A 17,076-nucleotide genomic window follows, 5' to 3' on the forward strand; every position below is an offset into this window, starting at 1 on the left:
CTGCTGAGCCACTTGGGAAACCCAATTCATATTCAGAATTGGGAGACTCCTTTATTCCTAGGGCAATGTTGCAGAGCAAAGTTTAGACTGGGTGTGTGTCTGTGACTTTCCTTTGTAAAGTGGGAGACAGCTGGTTATACAAGGGGAGAGGGAAGCTGGACTTCAAAGACTCCAGTTCCATTCCCAGGTCTAGTCCCACAGGAGTCGAGGTTCTGGTAACTGACTCTCTTGAACCCCTTCCTGTCCCCAGAGTTGCCTCTGACAAAGTCACCTTGTCTGAAAACAGCTACTCTGCATTCCTTCCCTTCTCTGTCCTCTCAACGCTGCCTCCTAAGGAGCTCAGGAATCTGTCCCAGGCTGTTTATCCTCCCTACCTAGCACTCTGGTTGGTCTTCCCACATGGTGCAGTGGTAAAGAATCTGCCTGCCAAGGCAGGAACACAAGAGATGCAGGTTTGATCCCTGTGTCGGCAAGATCTCTGGAGAAGGAAATGGCAACCCACTCCAGTATTCTTGCCTGGGAAACCCTGTGGACAGAGGAGCTGGTGGGTTACCGTCTACGGGTTGCAAAGAGTCAAACACAGCTGAGCAGGCACACACACGTGCACCACTTTGGCCATTAGGATCTTATCCTGCCGTAGTGTCCACAGTCACCTGCTCCCACTCCTTTTTCTCCAGGCATGGCCCATTCCTCTCATACTGCAGCCAGGGTGAGCTCCCCCAAATGTAGATCTGCTGGTGAACCAGCTCTGGCTGAAACTCTTTCCATCTCCTCCAAACCATCAAGAATCTGAGTAGGAATGCTTATCTCTCCAGCGGCCTTATCCTTTGTCCTGCTTCCCTTAAATCTATATTCTGGTCAGAAATAGGCCCAGGTACCTCTGACCCTCTCGTTACCTTGCGATGGCACTGCTGCTTGCAAAATGGAGCTAGAAGGAATCTGACTTCATAGGTAAGGGTCTTGGTTTGGATTTGAGCTGTTTTTCCTTAATTTCTTTAAATGTCAGTCTCCCTAATTGTGAAACAGAGATAATATCTCAAAGAGTTCCTCAGACTAAACAGGTGTTTTGCCTGGCATACTGTTAATGCTCAATAATAAATGCAAGCTCTTTATTATTGTTTTTATTACTCACGTTGCAGTAAGTTAGCTGTTAACTTCTGTTACTGTGCCAAACTGTGAGCAACTAGAATCTCCACCAACGAAGCTTATTCTATGTATCCCACTGCGGAGCCCATGGCAGGAACGTATTACTTATGAATAAAGTACTGCAAAAGGACCAATGAAAAAAATTGCTCCGAAGAAGCAATCCTAATTTTAAAAAATCTTTCTTTAGTGCTTATCAGGTGTATTACTCTTTCACCCAGTCTCCTCAACCCTGGAGGAGGAAGGGGCCAACTTTTTCAAATGTGGGTGTGTACACAGTAAGTCATTCTGCTTTTAGTGGCACGGAGCTCATAAGAGTCCACATCCTCACCCAGGGAGGGGGATGAATTGGAGCCTGGGGACCTAGGTGGGAGCGGACCCTGGCGAGAAAAGAGGCCACAGTCCCCTCCAGTCGGCTTTAAAATTTTCCGCGGGTGGGGCCCGCCTGGGCACAAACCACGCCCCTCTTGGAGTCCCCGCCCCTTATGCGCCCAGTGCCAACCGGCAGCCAGCCAGGCTTCCGACCAATCAGAAAAGGCCTTAGGCGGGAGCTGCCGTCCAGCTAGCCAATAGGCGGGCGGCCGCAGCGGGCTTGCCCGGGCGTGTAGCGGCTGCCGGCTGCCTGGACGCCACGTGCTGGCGTGAGGGGACTCGTGGGGCTTTCAGGTGATCTCGGGGACCCTGCCGGGGATCTCGGGGTGGGGCTGGCTGGCGCGACATGTCCAGGCCGCGGAGGGCCCCCGCGAGGTGTGTCCGCCCCCGACTTGTGGCCGGGGACTCCCGGCCGGGCCGGCTCTGCTCCCGGGGCCCCGGGAGTGCAGGCCCGGCCCGGGGCGCCTCTTGGCCCGCATCGCGCCCTGCTCTAGGGTCTCGGGTCTGAGTGGGTGGCGCTGGGCAGTGGGGCCGGGCCTGGTGGGCGTTGGCCGGGCAACCGCGACCCCTGAGTGACCAGTGCTTCAGTCCCTCCCTGGTGAGGCCGGGCCGCCCGCAAGTCACTCCCCGGAAAGCCGGCGGCCATGGGAGACTGAGCAGGATCTCCTCGGACTTTCTTGTCTCATTTTAACTTTTCAGCAGCACAGGGGATCTCATCGAGCCGGCTTTTCTCAAATTCCGGCGATTATTAGTGTCCTGTTGCGGGGGGCGGGGCCGCGCAGTCTGAAATAGATTCGAGGGCCCTTTTCCCCAAATGGCAGTTGAGAAGGTGTGGGGGTAGGCTTGGAAATCAGACTTTTTAAACAGACTTCTTAATTGTTTCTGATAATGAGCTGCTTTTTGGAGGTGGGTTGCCTGGAGAATCCCAGGGATGGGGGAGCCTGGTGGGCTGCCGTCTTGGGGTCGCACAGAGTCGGGAACGACTGAAGTGACTTAGCAGCAGCAGCAGCAGCAACCTAGTTCGACGCTGGGTTTAATAAACCCTAGTTTTAAGTTAGGTCAGCCATCCCCAACTTTTATTGGCACCAGGGACCGGTTTGGAAGACAAATTTTCCCATGGACTGGGAAGGCAGGGTGGATGGTTTCTGGATAATTCAAGTGCCTTATGGTTCTTTCTCATTTAATGGGGCTGCTGATCTGACAGGAGGTACTGGTCTGTGGCCCAGAGGTTGGGGACCCCTGAGTTAGGAGACAGTGTCTTGGTCCTGTTCATCTAGCTCTTTAGTGCCAGAGCAGGGTCTAGACTGCCCATCTTCCTGATAGCCCACAAGTTGGTGGCCCTGAGGCCACTGGCGATTCTGACTTTGGAGTTCCTTTGCCCAAAGGCCTGTTGGCTGCTGATTCAGATGTTGGTTCTGGGCGGGAGAGAGATTTGTTTGCTTCACTGAAACATTTGTTGTTTGAGCGAAGCTTCTGCCTAGCTTCACTGAGCTCCGTGTGGCAGCCCAAGATGAGGACTGTGTGCTCTTGATGATTAACTGTTGGTTCTGATGTGTCAGCTAAGTCAGGACATGTAGAAGAGGACTGCTTTCATTTCTTGGAACAAAGAGCCCCGAGACCTTTTTTCCCCCCTCCTCCATGTGGCTCTGCGACCCCACGGACCTCCAGGCTCCTCTGTCCGTGGGATTTCCCAGGCAAGGATAACTGGAATGAGTTGCCATTTCCTTCTCCAGGAGATCTTTCCAACCCAGGGATCCTGCATCTCCTGCATTGGCAGGTGAATTCTTTACCACCATGCCACCAATTTCTGGCCTCTTTGAAACTTTGTCAACAGGTTTAGGGAGGCCATCGACCCTAGTCCAGGCCTCCTGACCTTGCAGGGTCCTTGGCCATCTCAGAGAAGGACAAGGTCCCTCCTCCCCTACAGAAGGCAGTTATTAGCGGCTCTCTGTCTTCTTAGACCTCATTCTCCCCATTACTGGGCCAAGGCAAGTTGAGGTTCTGTATCTGTCAGCCTCAGTAGGTGACTTGTGAATATGAAGGTGATTATAGTTGAGAGCCCCTTTAAAAAGGAGAAGGGTTCTCGGGGGAAGGGATCAGGAAGCAGAGGGAGGATGTCATGGAGACTCCTGTCTGGCCCAGGCATCACCGCATGGTAGGTAGTTCATCTCTCCTCCCATTTCTCTTAATCTCTGCTGCCCTTGTGCAGAGTCCTATGTTCTTTCTCCAACTCTCTTCCTTTAAGGCAATTGTGATCCTGTCCCTCTCTCCCTAAAACTCTGGAGATTGATGGTTCCCACCTACCTTTGGATGAAGCCCCAACTTTGACTTTTCTCCAGGGACAGTTCTCCCTGACTATCCCCGTCTCCTCGCCCCTACCTCCTTTCTTTCCAGTTGCTGCATCCAAATCCTTGCTTTCCCACCATGAGTCTGTCCTGCCTCTTGGACTTTGTGTCCATGTTTTTTCCTGTCTGCATGCCCTTCCCTTCCTGGGCTGACTGGTAGACCTTTCTGAAACCCTTCAAAGTATCTCCTCCACTGCCAGGCCTTCTCTAACTTAGCGCTTCTGCTTTTTAAATACCTGGCCTGATGACAGTCATGGGTCCTTCCATATATTTATGTGTGTGTGTGGGTGTATGCAGGGGGTTTATAATATATACATAAAATAAATGTAAATATGTAGCGTAATGGGGATTTGGCCGCAATAAAAATATATACTAACCAGTTGAAAGCCTAGGATACGACACTGTACTGACTCCACAGAAAATCCCTTTGATACTATGAAGAATAGTTGATTCAGGAGTTAAGAATGAGCAGCTCAATTTTAATCAGATGTACTAGGAAACAGCATTTTCATGAATACAGTTGCAATTAAAATTGGTCACCTATAAAGATTTTAAAGGCTATATCAAAGTATACAGTCTAGATGAAAGATGGATTAATGAACCAGGAGACTGAAATAATGGGGTGGGGAAGGGAAGGATTGGGAGTTTGGGATTAGCAAATGCAAATTATTACAAATAGGATGGATAAACAAGTATAGATAGCACTGCTGCTGCTGCTTAGATGCTCAGTCATGTCCAACTCTTTGTGACCCCATGGACTACAGCACGCCAGGTTCCTCTGTCCATGGGATTTTCCTGGCAATAATACTGGAGTGGGTTGCCATGCCCTCCTCCAGGGGATCTTCAGGACCAAGGGATAGAACCCTCGCCTCCTGCATTGCAGGTGGATTTTTTTTAATCACTGACCCACTGGGGAAGCCCCCTGTATAGCGCAGGGAACTATATTCAATATCCTGTGATAAATCATAATGGAAAAGCACATGAAAAGGAATATTTGTGTGTGTAACTGATCACTTTGTTATACAGCTGAAGTTAATAGCAACACTGTAAATCAGTTATACTCCAGTAACTTTTAAAATAATAATAATTTTTAAAAATACACATGGATTTTACCATTTCCTATTCACAAGGGAAGGGTGGGTTTACATGCAAAGAACCTGAATTGGTTAGGTACTTATTCTGAGCTGAGTTAGTCCCTGCTCTGACTACTTCAAAGCGCTGGTTTTGTGGTCTGTTCAAAATCTACCAGCTGACTTATGACTTAGCACAGCAAATGAGATGAGGCTTCCCAAGCTGCATCCTTGACGATTTGGAAGATGCCAGTCTTTGCATGGGGTTTGTAAACCCACAGGAGCAAACAGCTGTTTCCTGTGACCATGGTGTGTGACAGCATCTCCTGTCAACCCAGCGTTCAGGCATGGAGAGCGTGGAGGAGGGACCACGGAAGTCTACAGCACTGTACATCAGGGCTCTTTTCTGTTTCTCCTGTTTAGATTTGAGCTGGTTTACCAGCACACACCTATGCCTGTAGGCCTCCATGATTACACTACAAAGTCCAACTATGTTAAATGTTTGTAGACAGTGTTATGACGAGTGAATTAGAAAGTCAGTTGATAGATATGTCATTTTGGTTAACACATATCAAAAATACAACTGTTGTGGGCTTCCTGTGAGATAGTTTCTCTAGGTTCTACTGTGGGTAGGAAAGGTTCTACCTTTACACTGCATAAAGCTTTTGTTTGTTTATCCAAAATGGGATTTCGTATATATGTAACATCTCTGTAATCTTTATTTTCTCATTTTGTTTATTTTCTCTTAAACCTCTCTAAAAGTTTTTCATAATTTTTAGTTTAAGCTAACAATGTTGGAGGTAGGCTATGGTGTGGAATTTGAAAGCCTGGGTTCTGGGTTCACATCAGCCTTTGTCTGTTTATTAATTGGATGAATTACTAAGCCTTCATGCCTCACCTTTCGCACCTACAACATGGGGATAATAATACCTTTCTGAGTTGTGGGAAAGATTGAGTGATTCCATGTAAAGTACTTAAGACAGTGATTTTGCAGGTGATGTTGACCCTATGAGTGCAGTTATCATTAAAGCAGGTCCTTGGCTTTGTCTGGGGTCTTGAGACACTGTACAGCAGTTGCGCACTGGCTGGAGGGAGCGGGTGGGGGGGCAGGGCTGGCCGGGCCTGTTCCTCACCCTGCCCCTCTGCCCTGTTTCTCTCCCAGGCTGCTGCCCTGTTGGCAGATCACCTCCCAGGCCTCCCTGGCCCTGAGTGGTGCACAGATGGGGATGGTACCCCAGGAAGCTCCTGAGTCAGTGCAGTGCCTGAGCCCTTCCCTGGCCAGCCGGAATGCCAAGGATGTGCTTCGGAGGAAGCACAAGAGGAAGAGCCGACAGCACCAGCGCTTCATGGCCCGGAAGGCCTTGCTGCAGGAGCAGGGGCTGCTGAGCCCACTCCGGGAGCCAGGACCCTCCTCTCTGCCTATGCTGCCTGGGGCCCCGCCAGGCACAGAAGGGGCCGACAGTGCCAGGCAGCGTCCGCGGGCTGAATCTGAAGGTGCTGGGTGCAACAGAAAGCCAGCCCCCAGGGACTCTGCCGGCCCCTTGCCCAGCAAGTGCGTGGCCATTGACTGCGAGATGGTGGGCACGGGACCCCGAGGGCGGGTGAGCGAGCTGGCCCGCTGCTCCGTGGTGAGTTACTACGGCGAGGTCCTCTACGACAAGTACGTCCGGCCTGAGATGCCCATCGTGGACTACCGCACGCGCTGGAGCGGCATCACCCGGCAGCACATGCGCAAAGCCATCCCCTTCCAGGTGGCCCAGAAAGAGGTGAGGCCAGGGCGGGGGCTGAGCCCGGGTCTGAGCTAACACGTAGCCACTGGAAGCAGAGAGACCTTGGGAGCCTTACTAAGCTTCTTCAAACAGTGGGTTTCCGCTCCATAGGAAAGGATGAGTAGAAATCCTGCCTTCCCTGCATGGAGCGATTGCTGGCTGTCCCACGTGGTGGTGTGTGTGGAAAGGCTGTGCCTTTCCCACAAGATGGGAAGCAGCTTACACTCTGCATTTTCTTCTTCTGTTATAAAAGTACTACGTGTCTGCATAAAATGTGTAAGGCCCTTAGTGCTGTCACCTCCAGGTGTTAACATTTTGGTATTTTTTTGTTAGTTTTTCATTGCTTTGTTGTTGTTCAGTCACTAAGTCATATTCCCACTCTTTGTGGCCCCATGGACTGCAGCATGCCAGACTTCCCTGTCCTTCACCACCTCCTAGAGCTTGCTCAAACTCATGTCCATTGAGTCGGTGGCACCATCCAGCCATCTCATCTTCTGTCATCCCCTTCTCCTCCTGCCTTCCATCTTTCCCAGCATCAGGATCTTTTCTAATGAGTCAGCTCTTCCTATCAGGTGGTCAAAGTATTGGAGCTTCAGCTTCAGCATCAGTCTTTCCAATGAATGTTAAGGGTTGATTTCCTTTAGGATTGACTGGTTTGATCTCCTTGCTGTCCAAGGGACTCATTGCTTTGAGGAAAATTAATTTGTGGTTGGGGCCACACTAACATGCCAGGAACTCCCAAACACCCTTGAGCGTAGGAAATGTACCTAAATCTTTATTAACAATCTTGGATTCTTGTCCCAGATCCTCTCCCTAGAGATTCTGATCCTGCAAGACTCTAGGTCTTGGGAGGGAACTGATGTGTGTTTCTAAAAACCATCATGCTGTACAAACCTGCATGATAAAGACCCTAGAGCTGATGGGGAAAATGGGGTTAGAGACACAACACTTAAACTTTATCAATGACCCCCCCAGATAAAACAGGAGGTCCCAATTATGGAAACAGTGGAAGCACAGTTTTGCACAGGTTCAGTGGTTAAGGAAAGTATAAATTTACTGATATGGTGCTCTGTGAGCAAACTCCGGAAGATAGTGAAGGACAGGGGATCCTAATGTGCTGCAGTCCCTGGGGTTGCCAAGAGTCGGACCTGACTTGGCGACTGAACTGAACTGAACTTGCCTTGAAAAGACCCAGACACGACTTAGCGACTGAACTGAACTTGCCTTGAGAAGACCTGGAGCGCTCAGGGACGTAGCTGTCGAGAGGATGGTGGCTTGTGCTGTGGTGGAGCGGTTAAGGGTGTTACTTGAAGTTAGGATATGGGAAGCATGCAGGTGAGCTAAGCTGGCTGGTAGACGTCTGAGAGTCCCCCGTGGCTCTGCTAACCTGGGTATGCTTTCTGCATTCATTCAGTGTTTATCAAGGGCAACATCTGCATTATTCTCAAGTCACATCAACCAGGTTGGACCATTCTGCATTTTTAAACCAAGCATTATAGCAAAGCTATACTTAACATTTCTGGTTTATTCTTGGGATGAGGTACATTTAGGGAATATTGATACAAGTCATCTTGTGTCTTCCTTTTTCACAGCAGATACAGTGTAAGCATTTCTTTTAAATGGATGTTTCAAGTGAGCTGATTAGGAATAGAGGCAGCAGGAAGGCAGACGGGTGGTAACCCCCAGCTCCTAGGGATGTCTCTTGGCCCGTGCTGGATTGGCCCACGCTCTGGGCCAGTATGAATGGGGTCTGCTGAGTCCTTTCCCACCATGTGGCTTGTGTGTATGTGTGTGGGGTGGTGGCCCATCCCTACCACTGAAGTCTAAATGTGTCTATCCGTATGCTATGAAAGCTGAGTTTAGTGATAAACCGTGTGTTGCCAGCAGAGGTGCCTGTGGGAGGCTGGCAGCAGGTGATAAGGAGATGCGAGCCCAGGGAAGAGGGTTCAAGGGGTTTGCAGGCCCGTAGGCCTGGATTTGGCTTCCCTTGGAAGGCAGGAGAGAGAGGCTCACCCTGTGCAGATGGTCTGAGCTGAGCCAGAGAGAGGTTCCGAGGGTGAGAGGCGGGAGTCCTGGACGGCAGAGGGGCAAAGGGACAGAATCCAGAAGACAAGGACTGCTGCGTTGGTGCTGAAAGAGCTGTCCTTGGTCGCCTGTCTCCAGTGCCTGGCACAGTTCTGTGACTTCACCTGGCACGTCTCCCCGGACCCCCTCCTGTGAGCTGAGCTGTCACTGGGCACCGCTAGTCTAGGCACACATGTCCCTGCATTTTACAATGAGCTTACATTGAGAGGCAGCTTGAACAGGCCATGCGGAGCTGAACATGTGCTTAGACAACATGGTTAATCCCCCAAAGGAGAGAACAGCAGGGGTCCTGGTGGCAGCCGGGGCAGCCTCCCGATGTTTAAAGCTGAGACCTGCCGTGAGAGGAGCTGGTGGAAATTGGGGGCGGAAGTGGGCGGGAGGGGGTTGGGGATGGCTAAGTCTTCCAGGCTGAGAAGAGGCTGGGCCAGGAGGAAATATGCTTGTCTGGGGTAACCTACCCATCTAAGAGCTCCTTAGTGCTCACAGCCACCCCACCAATGCGGCTGCCAGCTTTCCCATTTTGCAGGTGTGGGGGAAACTTAAACAGACCCCTGGTGATAGTGAGTAGTGAGTCAAGGATCTGCATTCAAACTTTGAGCAGCCTGATTAACTGTGGGGCTCATGGTCACCCCTGTCTACACTGCCTCCCCCCACAGGGGTCCCTGGACCACTGCTCAGGGTGTCAGGATGTGGCCCTTCCTGACTTCTCCTCTGTTCACAGATCCTCAAGCTCCTGAAGGGCAAGGTGGTGGTGGGCCACGCCCTGCACAATGATTTCCAGGCCCTCAAGTACATCCACCCTCGGGGCCAGACCCGGGATACCACTTCCGTCCCCAGCCTCCTCAGCCAGCCAGGGCTCCACGTCCGGAATCGTGTCTCTCTGAAGGACCTGGCCCTGCAGCTCCTGCACAAGAAGATCCAGGTGCGTGGGGCTGGAGGGGAGCGGGAGGGGGGAGCCAGGGGCCATGGGCAGGCAGTGCGGGGCCTGCCACTTCCCCAGCCTGGTCCAGGGACTCCCGGGTGTACACATAACCCTGGGTGTGTTCTCTCCACTCTCCTCCTCTCCAGTAGGCTGTGACCGGCAGCCACCTGCTCCCAGGCTGCTCTCTCTAGATCCATCTCCCACCCAGTCCTGCTTCTGCCCTCTCGTTCACGTGTAGAATTCCACCTCTTACACCCAGGAGCGGTCAGGGGTACCTGGTCACTCTGGTCCTCCTGTGTTTCACATTCATTATTCCATCTGCTCCGCGAGCCTTTGAATTGGGTGCAATGTATTTATTTTCTCCCTGGGACTGCGTTGAGGAGATAGATCTTCGCTGCTGCCTGCGGACCTTCTCCAGTTGCGACGAGTGGAGGCTGCTCTCTGGTCGCGGTGCCCGGGCTTCTCAAGGCAGTGACTTCTCTTGTTGCAGGGTGTGGTCGAAGCCTGCGGCCTGTGGGATCTTCCCGGACTAGGGAATGAGCCCACGTCTCCTGCATTGGCAGGCAGATTCTTTACCACTGAGCCACCCGGGAAGCCCAGAATCAGGGACTTTTAAACCAGTTTTTAGATTTAAGGAAATAGGCGAAACAGATGGCTTGTGATACCGCTGGCGTTCCAGCGCTCTTCTGTGTGACTGGGACCCATGTCCTTCTCACTGAACGAGGCTATGCACCCGTGTTCTGAGAGTACACGTCCCTGGGCCTGGGCCCAGATCCCAGGGCGGCTGACTTCCCCCCAGGACGGCGGGCAGTGACGTGGGCTCTCGTCCGCAGGTGGGCCAGCACGGGCACTCGTCCGTAGAAGACGCCATGACCGCCATGGAGCTCTACCGGCTGGTGGAGGTGCAGTGGGAGCAGCAGGCGGCCAGCAGCCTCCGGGCGCCCCCTGAGGACAGAGAGCCCGACAGCAGCACGGACGTGGAGCAGTACATGCAGGACCAGTACTGGCCAGAGGACCTGGCCCAGGGCTCCAGCGGAGACGCGGGGGAGGTGCCGGGCCGGAGGGAGTGAGGGTGGAGAAGCTCCCCTGGGGAGCGGGGACGGGAGAGCGCCTGGGGCAGGACGCTTGGCTGCCCCCGCGGTCTGAAGAGTCGGGACCACCTGCCCACAGCACAGCCCCCTCCTCTCCAAGGCTGTCAGCCATTCCTCCCCAACTCCTGTGGTTTTGCTAATGGCACTTTATAGACGCCCGTGAAAATGGCAGGTGGGCTAGAAGTAGGGACTGCACGGGCAGATGACAGCAGGCCGCCCCCACCCTCATGCTGTGCTCTCTGAAGGGATCAGGTCTCCCTCCTTGGGTGTGGTGGGTGGGGGTGTCAATATTCCAGAGTTCCCTTATCTCCACTCAGTGACCTGGGGAAAAGTGTTCTTCCTGTTGTCACCAGCTACCTCTTCCTCCAGAGTCACTTTCTAGAAAATAAACATGCCTTGAGGCTATACAGTTGAGGATGGTAAAGCAATGTCTGCAGTGCAGGAGACCTGGGTTTGATCCCTGGTTTGGGAAGATCCCCTGGAGAAAGAAATGGCAGCCCACTCTAGTATCCTTGCCTGGAAAATCCCATGGACGGCGGAGCCTGGTAGGCTACCCATCCATGGGGTCACAAAGAGTCGGACATGACTGAGCGACTTCACTTTCTAGGCCATTTTGTCCCTTTCTGAACTGGAACTCTGGCAGCAATGGAACAACAGAGACCTCAGATCATGGGGAGCTGGGTCCTCACCTGCTTGCGGGCAGGAGTCACCAGGTGCTCTTCTGGGAGGAGGGAAGGCAGATAAGCTCTGGGTGGAGGCTGGCATGCGTATCTTGACCCAAGGCAGGCATTCCTCCTGCCCACCCAGCACTAGATCCTCAAGCAGAAGTCTGAGAAACAGAGCGGTTAAACTCTGGGACCCCTCAGCAGAATTGCCCACTGGGGTCTTTCTTTATTGAGAGCAAGACCACAGGTCTCCAGGGGTGCAGAGGGCAGGTCTGCCAGGGTTAGACTGGGCATTGACAGCTGTGTAGTTGCGCCTGCACTTGGGTGGGTGCCCCCAGCCACTTGTGGTTGGGTGAGTGGGTGGGTTTTCTCTAAATTACTAAAAACGTTCTCTGTCAGGATTCATCCCCCACCCCTCTGTCCTTTTTCCCTAAGGACCAGTTTTGTGGTATTGGGGTACCTGAGAGCTCAAGTCACACAGAAACTCTGAGCCCCATCTTAGCTCACCACTTAATAGCTTTGAGACCTAGGCAAGTGTGTGACTTCACTAAAGTCTGATTCCTCATCTGTAAAATGGGAATAAGGGTACCACCTACCTCACAGGGTTGTTAGGCTCTGTGAGCTGTGTTTTCTTCTTCTTCTTCTTCTTTTTTTTTTTTTGAGCTGTGTTTTCTTTAAGGATTAGTGTTAGGTTCTTCCAAGTAACACCTGAACACACCCTGGGGCCATTTGAGGGCTTTGGCCCCAAATATTTCCAGCCTTATCAGTAAACAAAGGAAGTCACAGTCACCAGCAATTGCAGATTGCAGCCCTTAAACAGTGAACTGGTGAACCCTGAGAAAACTCGGCTGAAAAGAATACCTGTCTTCTAGCAGTCGTCAGACTAGCCACTCCCTGCAGCAGAGCCCTGAGAACACTCAGGATGTGAAGCTCAGGATACCGGCCCCCAGAGAGCTGAGGCGCAAATCAAAGGAATGATTTCAGCTTGAACCCAGACTCTCGCATCTTCCCATGCATAGAAAAACACTAAATTCCTTAACCCGAGATTTCTGGTTTTAAGTAGCATCATATTTTGATGTTTGGACCACTTGCCCTATGTTTCAAAACTCCTATATAGCCTGACTTTACTCCTCGCCTGCTCAGATCAGAGCTCTGAAATGCTGCCTCCTGGGCTGCAGTCCTCATTTTGCACCCAAATAAAACTTAACTCACATCTCTCACGCTGTGCATTTTTTGCCCAGACAGGACTTGTTCTTGTGGCTATTCCAGTAGGTGGGGCACGGGCCACCGAGCACAGCTCACTCTTCCCTGTGCTGCTGCGTCAATCTGAGCAAAGCAGCAGGGCCAGGGAGTGAGAGACACTCCTGAAAACATAACAGCAAACGCAGGGCCGCAGACTGTTCTGGGCGCTGGCTGAGTCACTGACCAGCTGCTGATCGGCTTCCAAGACTTTGTTCTAGGCTCCTGAAAAGCCTAGCAGACGCCACACTCACAGCTGAGCAGTTGCTTAAGGGCTTTGGGCTTTGGGCTGAGGGATGGAGCTGTTCGCAAGTGGAGATGTACTGGGTTTAAAATCAGCTTTGTAAAACCATTCTGGAATAAAACTCAACTGGAAAAATGGGTGAAATGGCCTTTTGAATCCTCCAGCCGAGGTGGGAGGGGGCTTGGTGGAGGGGTTGTGGGACCCCAGGGCACCGAGTCTTGCTGGGTGCTTTGGCCTTTGAGGTGGGTGGCTTTTAAGATGGTGCTTTGGAATGTGGCAGGAAAATGTTAGAGCTACAGAATTTATGTAGTTTATTTTTTTAATGTAACTGCCCTATCATTTATAGAGCATAAGTTTATTAAACTTGTTTCTCTTTGAAGCTATGCACTCACTTTTTATCTTAAATTCTTTTTTTTTTAGTTTTAAATATAAAATAAACAGCTTAAAATTTACCATCTTAACCATTTTTAAGTGTAGTTAATAGTGTTAATACCCACATTGTTATGCAACTCGTCTCCAGAACTGATATTATCTTACAAAACAGACGCTATGCTCGTTAACAATAACCCCTCAGCTCCTGGCAACTACCATATCACGTTGTCTTCGTGTGTTTGATTAGATACCTCATATAAGTGAAATCTGACTCAATGGACATGAGTTTGGACAAACTCCAGGAGACGGTGAAGCACAGGGAAATTCGGTGTGCTGCAGTCCATGGGGTTGCAGGGTCGGAACATGAGCGATGATAAGTGGAATCCTACAGTATTAGCCGTTTTGTGTCTGGCTTACTTCACCTAAAATGTCCCCAGAGTTCATCTCAGGTGGTAGGATGTGCCAGAATTTCCTTCCATTTTAAGGCTGAGTAACATTCATCTGGATGTACATGCCGTCATTTGTTTAGCCATCCATCCATGGACAGGCATTTTTACTGTTAATAACGCTACTGTATCTCTCCAGGACTCTGCTTTCGGTTCTTCTGGATATACACCCAGAAAAATGGGATTGCTGGCTCATGGTAGTTCTGCGCTTAATTTTTTAAGGGATCTTACGTTGTTCTACACAGTGACTGCACGTTTTACATTCCCAATGGCTACGCGAGTGTCCCAATTTCTCCACATCCTCACCAGTATGTTATTGTGATCTTTTTGGTAATAACCATTTTGACAGGCGTCAGGTGGTTACCCGTGGTTTTGATTTGCACTCCCCTGATTGAATGTTTAATTTTTCACATGTTTATTGGTATATAGTTTATTTTTAATTCATTCTTTTTGTGTCTATTTAAAAATGTATTCATTCCACTAGTACAGTTTGATATGTTTTAAGTTGAACCACATGGAATTGCTTTATCTGACTGTTTGAGGTGGTTCCATCTATGGTACGTAATTTTGGAATTCACATACATATTTTAGGGGTTTGTGAGAGCTGGATTTCAAAGGGCAGGTTGCCTGTAGGGAGAGGGATGTGACCTACCAATGGGCCAACTGTGGCAGGGTATGTGTCAGCTAAGGTTGAGAGTTGTGCCAGGAGTGACTCACCTTCCTGCTGTCGCCTGACCCGAAGAGATCTGGGGACTTGGTCTGGCTGATGAGTGACACTAGATAAACCTGGGCAGCATCACCACTAGGAACCCTGCAGCCCATCGCCTGGCTGGAGTCAGGCATTCCTCCCCTAGGCTCTTAGCAGTTCCTGTGTCCAACTTAGCACACAGTTGCCATTCAGTCGCTCAGTCGTGTCCGACTCTTTGCGACCCCATGGACTGCAGCACGCCAGGCTTCCCTGTCCATCAGCACTCAGAGGTTGCTCAGATTCATGTCCACTGAGTTGGTGATGCTATCCAACCAGCTCATCCTCTGCCGCCCTCTTCTCCTTTTGCCTTGAGTCTTTCCCAGCATCAGGATCTTTTCCAATGAGTTGTCTCTTTGCATCAGGTGGTCAAAGTATTGGGGCTTTAGCATCAGTCCTTCCAATGAATATTCAGGGTTGATTTCTTTTAGGATTGACTGGTTTGATCTCCTTGCTATCCAAGGGACTTTCAGGAGTCTTCTCCAGCACCACAATTCGAAAGTGTCTACTCTTCAGGGCTCAGCCTTCTTTAGGGAGTTACTTTTCAATGTATGTTCAAGTAGCAAGAATTTTGCATCTTCTCGTAAATCAGGGTAACAGTCCTTTATGCATTTGAGGAACAAGAAATCCCCAGACAGTCTGAATTCAAAGAAAAGTTGCTCATTCAGAATGGAAACCAAAACCTCTAACTCAAATTTGAACCAAGAACAACACACAGGAACAATGCCGTACTCTTCAAACATATTTCAGTATCTGGTTTTCTTTTTGAGGTCTGTTAAATGAAGCTGGATGTCTCTTGGTGAATACATTAAGAACCTGGGGAAATTCCTTTCCAAGCCACAAATTTTAGTGACAGTTTGAAAGCAAATCTTGTTTCATGTGGATCTCGGGTAGGAAGTAAGACGGGGGTGATCAACTCACCCCAGTACCTACAGACAATTTCCTCATTAAAGCTGATTTTATTTTTGCCCTAGTTGTAACTCTTTTATTCAATCGATACTGAGTGCTCCTATGTACTAGACTTGTTCTAAAGGGTCAGAGTCCTAGCCTGGGAGAGCTGTCGACTTAAAAAATTACAATCTAAAAGTTGAGAGTTATGTTTTATTCAGTGGGATTTTTAGGACTTCTACCCACTCCAGTATTCTTGGGCTTCCTTTGTGGCTCAGCTGATAGTCTGTTGGCAATGCGGGTGACCTGGGTTCGATCCCTGGGTTGGGAAGATCCCCTTTAGAAGGGAAAGGCTACCCACTCCAGTATTCTGGTCTAGAGAATTCCATAGACTGTATAGTCCATGGGATTGCAAAGAGTTGGACACAACTGAGTAATTTTCATTTCAGGCCAGGGAGACGGCATCTGAAGTGGCCCTGAAAGAGTTAGCTGCTCCAAGGTGGTGAGGGGAGGAGTCAGGTTACACAGAGGTTCTGAAACAAAGTTTCGCCAAAAAAACAAACGGAATGTTTTTAACTTTTGTAACAAAAGTTTTGCAAATGTTGTGGGTAGTCTGAACTTCAAAAGATTGTTAATTAAAGAAAACCAGATATCCCAAGGGCTTCCCAGGTGGTGCTAGTGGTAAGAACCTGCCTGCCAATGCAGGTAGATGTAAGAGACGTGGGTTCGATCCCCTGGAGAAGGGCAAGCAACCCAGTCCAGTATTCTTGCCTAGAGAATCCCATGGACAGAGAAGCCTGGCCGGCTGTGGTCCATAGGGATGCGAACAGTCTGACATAGCTTGCATGCATGCACAGACATCCCAACTTAAGGAATTCAGTGTGTTTCTATGCATGGGAAGATGCAAGCATCTGGGCTCACTGGAGTCATTCCTTTCACATGCATCTCCGCTATCCCGGGACAGTATCCTGTGTTCTTTTCACATCCTGAGCTCCCTTGGGCTCACCATACGGAGAGTGGCTACACTCTGATGACTGTTAGATTGCAGGTACTCTTGGCTACACTCTGATGACTGTTAGATTGCAGGTACCCTTACCTTCCTGAGTGCCCTTAAGGAGGGCACACTGGAGGGCTACCCTGCTGATGATGGTGACATCCTTGTCTACGGATATGGCAGGAGATACTCCATTTCTCAGAGCATCAGTTCAGTTCAGTTCAGTTCAGTTGCTCAGTCGTGTCCGAATCTTTGCAACCGCATAGACCGCAGCACACCAGGCTTATAATCCCTAGGTAATATAGCCAGGCTGGTGGGGACTCCCCCCAGGCCTGCTTCTCCTTGTCCTCAAACAGTGTCAGCAGAGCTGGAGGCAGAGCCCTTCAAAGGCAGACATGACCATTTCTGAGACACCCCTGAGCTGGTGGAGGCCCTAGGGCTCCCTCACTGCCTCCTTGCCTCTGCTGGGTCAGCGGTGGGGGCTAGCCCTCCTTGCGTCCCAACCTTCTCCTGCCCTTCCCAGTGAGTAACCTCAGTGTCCCAAGAGCCAGTCCTCCCTGCCCCTGTGAAAGACCTCACAGAGCATCAGATTTGGTGATGGCTCCAGAAGTTGTGGGACCGTCTGCAGGCTCCAGTCCCGGGGATGTTTCTTTTCGAAGCAGAGGGTGAGAAACAAGAGACAGATG

The 17,076-nt window shown here is 50.5% G+C and overlaps 1 protein-coding gene across 2 annotated transcripts; it reads left to right on the forward strand.

Moving 5' to 3' along the window:
- Positions 1–1,741: 1,741 nt before the first annotated feature.
- AEN (apoptosis enhancing nuclease) lies at positions 1,742–13,406 on the forward strand. 2 transcript variants are annotated; one of them, XM_042235654.2, is made up of 4 exons: positions 1,742–3,670; positions 6,093–6,696; positions 9,506–9,706; positions 10,540–13,406. In XM_042235654.2, the coding sequence occupies exons 1-4, from the start codon at positions 3,552–3,554 to the stop codon at positions 10,774–10,776; spliced, it is 1,161 nt and encodes a 386-aa protein (XP_042091588.1). In that variant the 5' UTR covers positions 1,742–3,551; the 3' UTR covers positions 10,777–13,406. The 2 variants fall into 2 exon arrangements, with proteins under 2 accessions (XP_042091588.1, XP_027812854.2); XM_027957053.3 differs by having other exon boundaries at positions 1,742–1,809.
- Positions 13,407–17,076: the final 3,670 nt, after the last annotated feature.

Source organism: Ovis aries, chromosome 18, assembly GCF_016772045.2.
Source record: "Ovis aries strain OAR_USU_Benz2616 breed Rambouillet chromosome 18, ARS-UI_Ramb_v3.0, whole genome shotgun sequence".
NCBI lineage: Eukaryota > Metazoa > Chordata > Mammalia > Artiodactyla > Bovidae > Ovis > Ovis aries.

Excerpts from the sequence above, each read along its gene's own strand:
- AEN (XM_042235654.2), top strand. The coding sequence starts at position 3,552 with ATGAAGGTGATTATAGTTGAGAGCCCCTTTAAAAAGGAGAAGGGTTCT. Across the intron at positions 3,671-6,092 it reads GGCCCAGGCATCACCGCATG|GCTGCTGCCCTGTTGGCAGA; the intron begins GTAGGTAGTTCA and ends TTTCTCTCCCAG. Across the intron at positions 9,707-10,539 it reads TCCTGCACAAGAAGATCCAG|GTGGGCCAGCACGGGCACTC; the intron begins GTGCGTGGGGCT and ends TCTCGTCCGCAG.